Source organism: Xyrauchen texanus, chromosome 41 (genome assembly GCF_025860055.1).
Source record: "Xyrauchen texanus isolate HMW12.3.18 chromosome 41, RBS_HiC_50CHRs, whole genome shotgun sequence".
NCBI lineage: Eukaryota > Metazoa > Chordata > Actinopteri > Cypriniformes > Catostomidae > Xyrauchen > Xyrauchen texanus.
This window is the reverse complement of record NC_068316.1, coordinates 33,776,588-33,780,744: the sequence shown is the minus strand read 5'-3', so window position 1 is coordinate 33,780,744 and position 4,157 is coordinate 33,776,588. Positions and strand designations below refer to the sequence as shown.

General features: G+C 38.7%; 1 protein-coding gene across 1 annotated transcript; it reads left to right on the top strand.

Annotated features, from left to right (window-relative positions):
* The first annotated feature begins 669 nt into the window (after positions 1-669).
* On the top strand, positions 670-2,190 carry LOC127634386 (putative nuclease HARBI1). The gene is made up of 4 exons (XM_052113922.1): positions 670-1,102; positions 1,193-1,308; positions 1,435-1,546; positions 1,654-2,190. The coding sequence occupies exons 1-4, from the start codon at positions 670-672 to the stop codon at positions 2,025-2,027; spliced, it is 1,035 nt and encodes a 344-aa protein (XP_051969882.1). The 3' UTR covers positions 2,028-2,190.
* Positions 2,191-4,157: the final 1,967 nt, after the last annotated feature.

Below are 4,157 nucleotides of genomic sequence, written 5' to 3'. Positions count from 1 at the left end.
TCTTGGCAGCTCTTTGGTGAACTGGAGACTCAGAACCAAAAAAAAAAAACTCATTCCTGCAGGGTCCATTTGAGATTAGATTGTTTGGTCACTAATTGCAGAAATGAGGGAAAATAACGATTTTTTTTTAAATAAAACAATACAAACAGTGAAAAACACTCACAAGAGAGAAAAACTGAAAAGCAAAACAATAGCAAATTTCTAAACTGAAAGTCAAAATGACAAACTGGGGGCTGTTCCATAAACCAAGATTAGAGTATAAGCCAGGCTTATTTCGGTTAGTCAGGCTTATTTTTGGTAGATTCGGTTTCATAAATCAAACTTAAAAAAGTTCAAACTCAGTTACCCCGGCAACTTATGCTGGCAAATTAACCTGGTCCGGGGCAGGCTAACTGTCAGGCTAAGTCTGAGTTCAGGCTTAACATTTATACTCACCTGCTGGTATTTCGATGTCATTTTATTTTACTTAACCACTATTAATAATTTTTTTTTTTTAAATAAATAAATAAATAAGGAAATGTACTTTACTAATAAATGTAAGAAATTATAAGGTATAAATACACTAAGAAATGTTCAAAACTTGTGTTTAATTGGTGAGTTTGGTTAATGAGCTTGGTAATTAATTAAAAGTATATAAATAGGGAGCTGAACTCGTTTCCAAACTTAACCATGGTGTGTCCTTTCATAGATGAGGTGGTGGATGAGGGAGCTATAGTCTTGCGGAGGGCATTTCAAAGAGAGAGAACTTTCAGAGACAGGTCAGACCCATTGGCTTTTAATGACAGCTACCTGTATGAGCGATATAGGTTCTCAAGAGATGGGATTGCATATATTTGTAGATTACTAAGCCCACACATTGCAAATAATACACGCCGCAACAGAGCGCTCACAGTCCCACAGACAGTGTGCATTGCACTTCGCTTTTTTGCCAGTGGAACATTTTTGTACAGAGTTGGAGATGCAGAGAATATCAGCAAAGCATCAGTTTGCCGCTCTGTACGAACTGTGTACCTTTCTTTAAAAAGACTACTCAATGTGTTCATCACATTCCCTGGCCACAAAGCTATTCGTACCATTAAACATGCCTTTTATGGAATAGCTGGTAAGTTCAAATAACTATAAAACATGGAAATATTTCTTGACTGTTGATTTTACATGGGACATATTTAAAACAAACAAATAATTTTCCTAGGTTTCCCAAATGATATCGGTGCATTGGACTGCACCCATGTGCGTATTAAGTGTCCGTCTGGTCCACATGAAGCAGACTTTGTGAATAGGAAATCAGTACACAGCATCAATGTACAGGTACGGTCCCACTGAGATGATATCGAAGGCTATGCTCTAGCACTGAGTGTTCTGTACTAAGCTGGGCACCAGTGTTTAGTTCATTGCAATTAAAATGTAGTGACCTACAGGTTTAATTTATTTTAGATGATTAGTGATGCAGATTGCATCATCACAAATGTAGAGGCCAAATGGCCAGGCTCTGTGCATGACTCCAGAATCTTTAGAGCCTCATCTCTCTACCAGCAACTAGCAAGAGGTATGCTAGTAATCACTTAAAATCGCAAAAAGTCTTAAAGAAAAAAAAAAAGAAGAAAAAAAAAACTACATTATATATCTATATATATATTCATTCTGTCTATGCAGGAGAATTCTCAGGAGTTTTGCTGGGAGACAAGGGATACCCATGCCTGCCTTACCTCTTGACTCCCTATCTGGAGCCCCAGACAGAGGCCCAGCACCGCTACAACATTGCCCATACACGCACAAGAGGTCGTATAGAGATGGCATTTGGGCTGATAAAGTCAAGGTTTCAGTGCCTGAAGCACCTCAGTGTGACTCCACCTAGGGCATGTGACATTGTAGTTGCTTGTGTAGTGCTCCATAACATTGCTTGTCTGAGGAGAGAGAGGCAACCAAGGATTGTTGAAGAGGAAGACTGGGGCAATGAAGCAGTATTGGAAGAAAACGAAACAGGCAGACTTATACGAGACACATATGCAAATAATTATTTTGCTTAATATGGTCTAAACCATGTGTAGCCTTTAAAATTTTCCACTGGCCCCTCAACTTTCTCCTTAGTTGAACAAACACACAGAAGTCAAAGTATTTAATGTGATTTGTCTTTATTCAGAGTGAATCTGCCTGTTAGGGGTGAAAACACACAAATAAATGTTGTGGAAAGTGATCAAAAAGGTAATGTTTTTTTTCTTTTCCTTTTTAAAAATGGTAGTTCTACTTGCATTTTTCTGTAGCTGTTGAATTTCCAGCTCCAACTTCCTCATCTTCAGTTTTTTATACTGGATGTCGATATCAATCACTTCCATTTGTTTAAGGAGGTAGCGTTTATACACTCCTTTTATGTTTTCTGGGTTCTGTAGCAACATAGATTTAAGTTATTTCATTGAATACTCTTGTCACATTGTTTTCATTTCTTAATACTCACTTTGTCACATGTGGTCCCAGACTGAGAGGGCTCTAGAACAGTGTCAGCATCCTGAAAATCACACAAGTACACTTTTTAATATTCAATACAGTATAGTATTCAATACAGTATATACCTGTGAGTACCTCAGGCCTCCTTGAACATACAGACACAGTCTCCTCATCCTCCTCAACTGATGGGCCACCCTGTGACCACTGATTAAACTCAGTTAAACTCATTAGCTTACATGACTGATTTAAAAGGTCTCATACTCACAGGCAACATGATGTCTGGTGGATCCATAATGCATACAGAATCTTGATAGAAATTTTTTTTTTTTTTTTTACCAAAATGCACCATTACAGTAGCACAAGTACCTCTACGTGACATTACTGCTATGATGTACTTAGGTTTACAATGCCTAAGGAAGGAGGAAATCAGTTAGTGAGGAAGGAATAATGATAATAAAACACACACACACACACCTTTTATATACTCACTCCTTATACTACGTGATATCATTTTAGATGATGTCCCCCCTCTATTCCCTCAAGGACGGGCCTCCCTTTATTAATTTCCAAAGCCAGCTCCTCTGCAGGAGTGAAGCTGGCTGGTGGTGGCCCTCCCCCAGTGCCAGCAACCTCAGTCTTCTTTTTGGTCGCTGCAATTAAATTTTATTTTTTTTTAAAAACCTGAATAGTTGTAACTTCAAGCTGGCATTGATTACATATGTACATACCATTAGATTTACTTACCATTCTGAACTATATTTTTATATTTTATTTTCACCTGCTGTCAGGTTCTTTTTCCTTCACTTAAGTTGCTGCTGCGTGAAAGCAATTAACGTTACTGTTATTCACACACAAACTTTGCAATGTATTGTGACACACATTCAATGTTGATAAAGTATTTTAAATAGTTTACACCGCTACTTAGGCATTGAGACGATCAGCAATTTCCTGGCAACCTTTCTCTCTTGCTTTATTTATTGCCGCTGTATTGCCTTTTTTGGTGATGACATCTTTAAATTCTTCATATGTTTCCAATAGCAAACGCTGTTCCGTTGCCGTGAACATCGCTGCTCTATCTTTTCCTTTTGTTGCCATGGTAGCCCACAGTAAATTGATTGACCCATGCTCGACTTTTCAGGACTTTTAAACAATGGCGTGCTCGCTCAATTATCTAGACTATTTAAACCTGACTCAAATTAGTAAGATCACATGATCCTCAACTTACTGTTATGGAACCAATTTAAGCGCGGATGTTTAGCTTGGCTCATTCAAGTCAGGTTTTGGACTTTAATCCCCGCTTTTCTAAGCAGCTTTTATGGAACAGCCCCCTGAACTGGAGGCTGAGCAAACAACATGAGATCAAAACAATCCAATAAACACAAAAGGAAAGGGAGCACAATATATACAGACTGAGCACATGAGGAACAGGTGAAGACAAGGACTAGACTAGAGAGTGAGGCCAGAGAGAATGAGGAGGCGGGGTCGGGACAGCACATGACAAACCACAACACTGACTAGAGACACGTGAAAATGCACAACACAAACACAGGTAATAAACAGACAAAGAACATAGGGGAGACTGAGTAGGACCATGAAACATTCTCAAGCAAGTCTCAAGTCCTCACTTTCAAGTCCCAAATCAAGTCTCAAATCAACCGGATTAAATGGAGAAAATGGCTGGACTAGACTTTGACTTGCGGACTGATGAGTCGAGA

Coding starts and splice junctions, on each gene's coding strand:
- LOC127634386 (XM_052113922.1), top strand. CDS start 670: ATGGTGTGTCCTTTCATAGATGAGGTGGTGGATGAGGGAGCTATAGTC. Junction 1,309..1,434: donor TACACAGCATCAATGTACAG/GTACGGTCCCAC, acceptor AATTTATTTTAG/ATGATTAGTGATGCAGATTG. Junction 1,547..1,653: donor CTACCAGCAACTAGCAAGAG/GTATGCTAGTAA, acceptor CTGTCTATGCAG/GAGAATTCTCAGGAGTTTTG.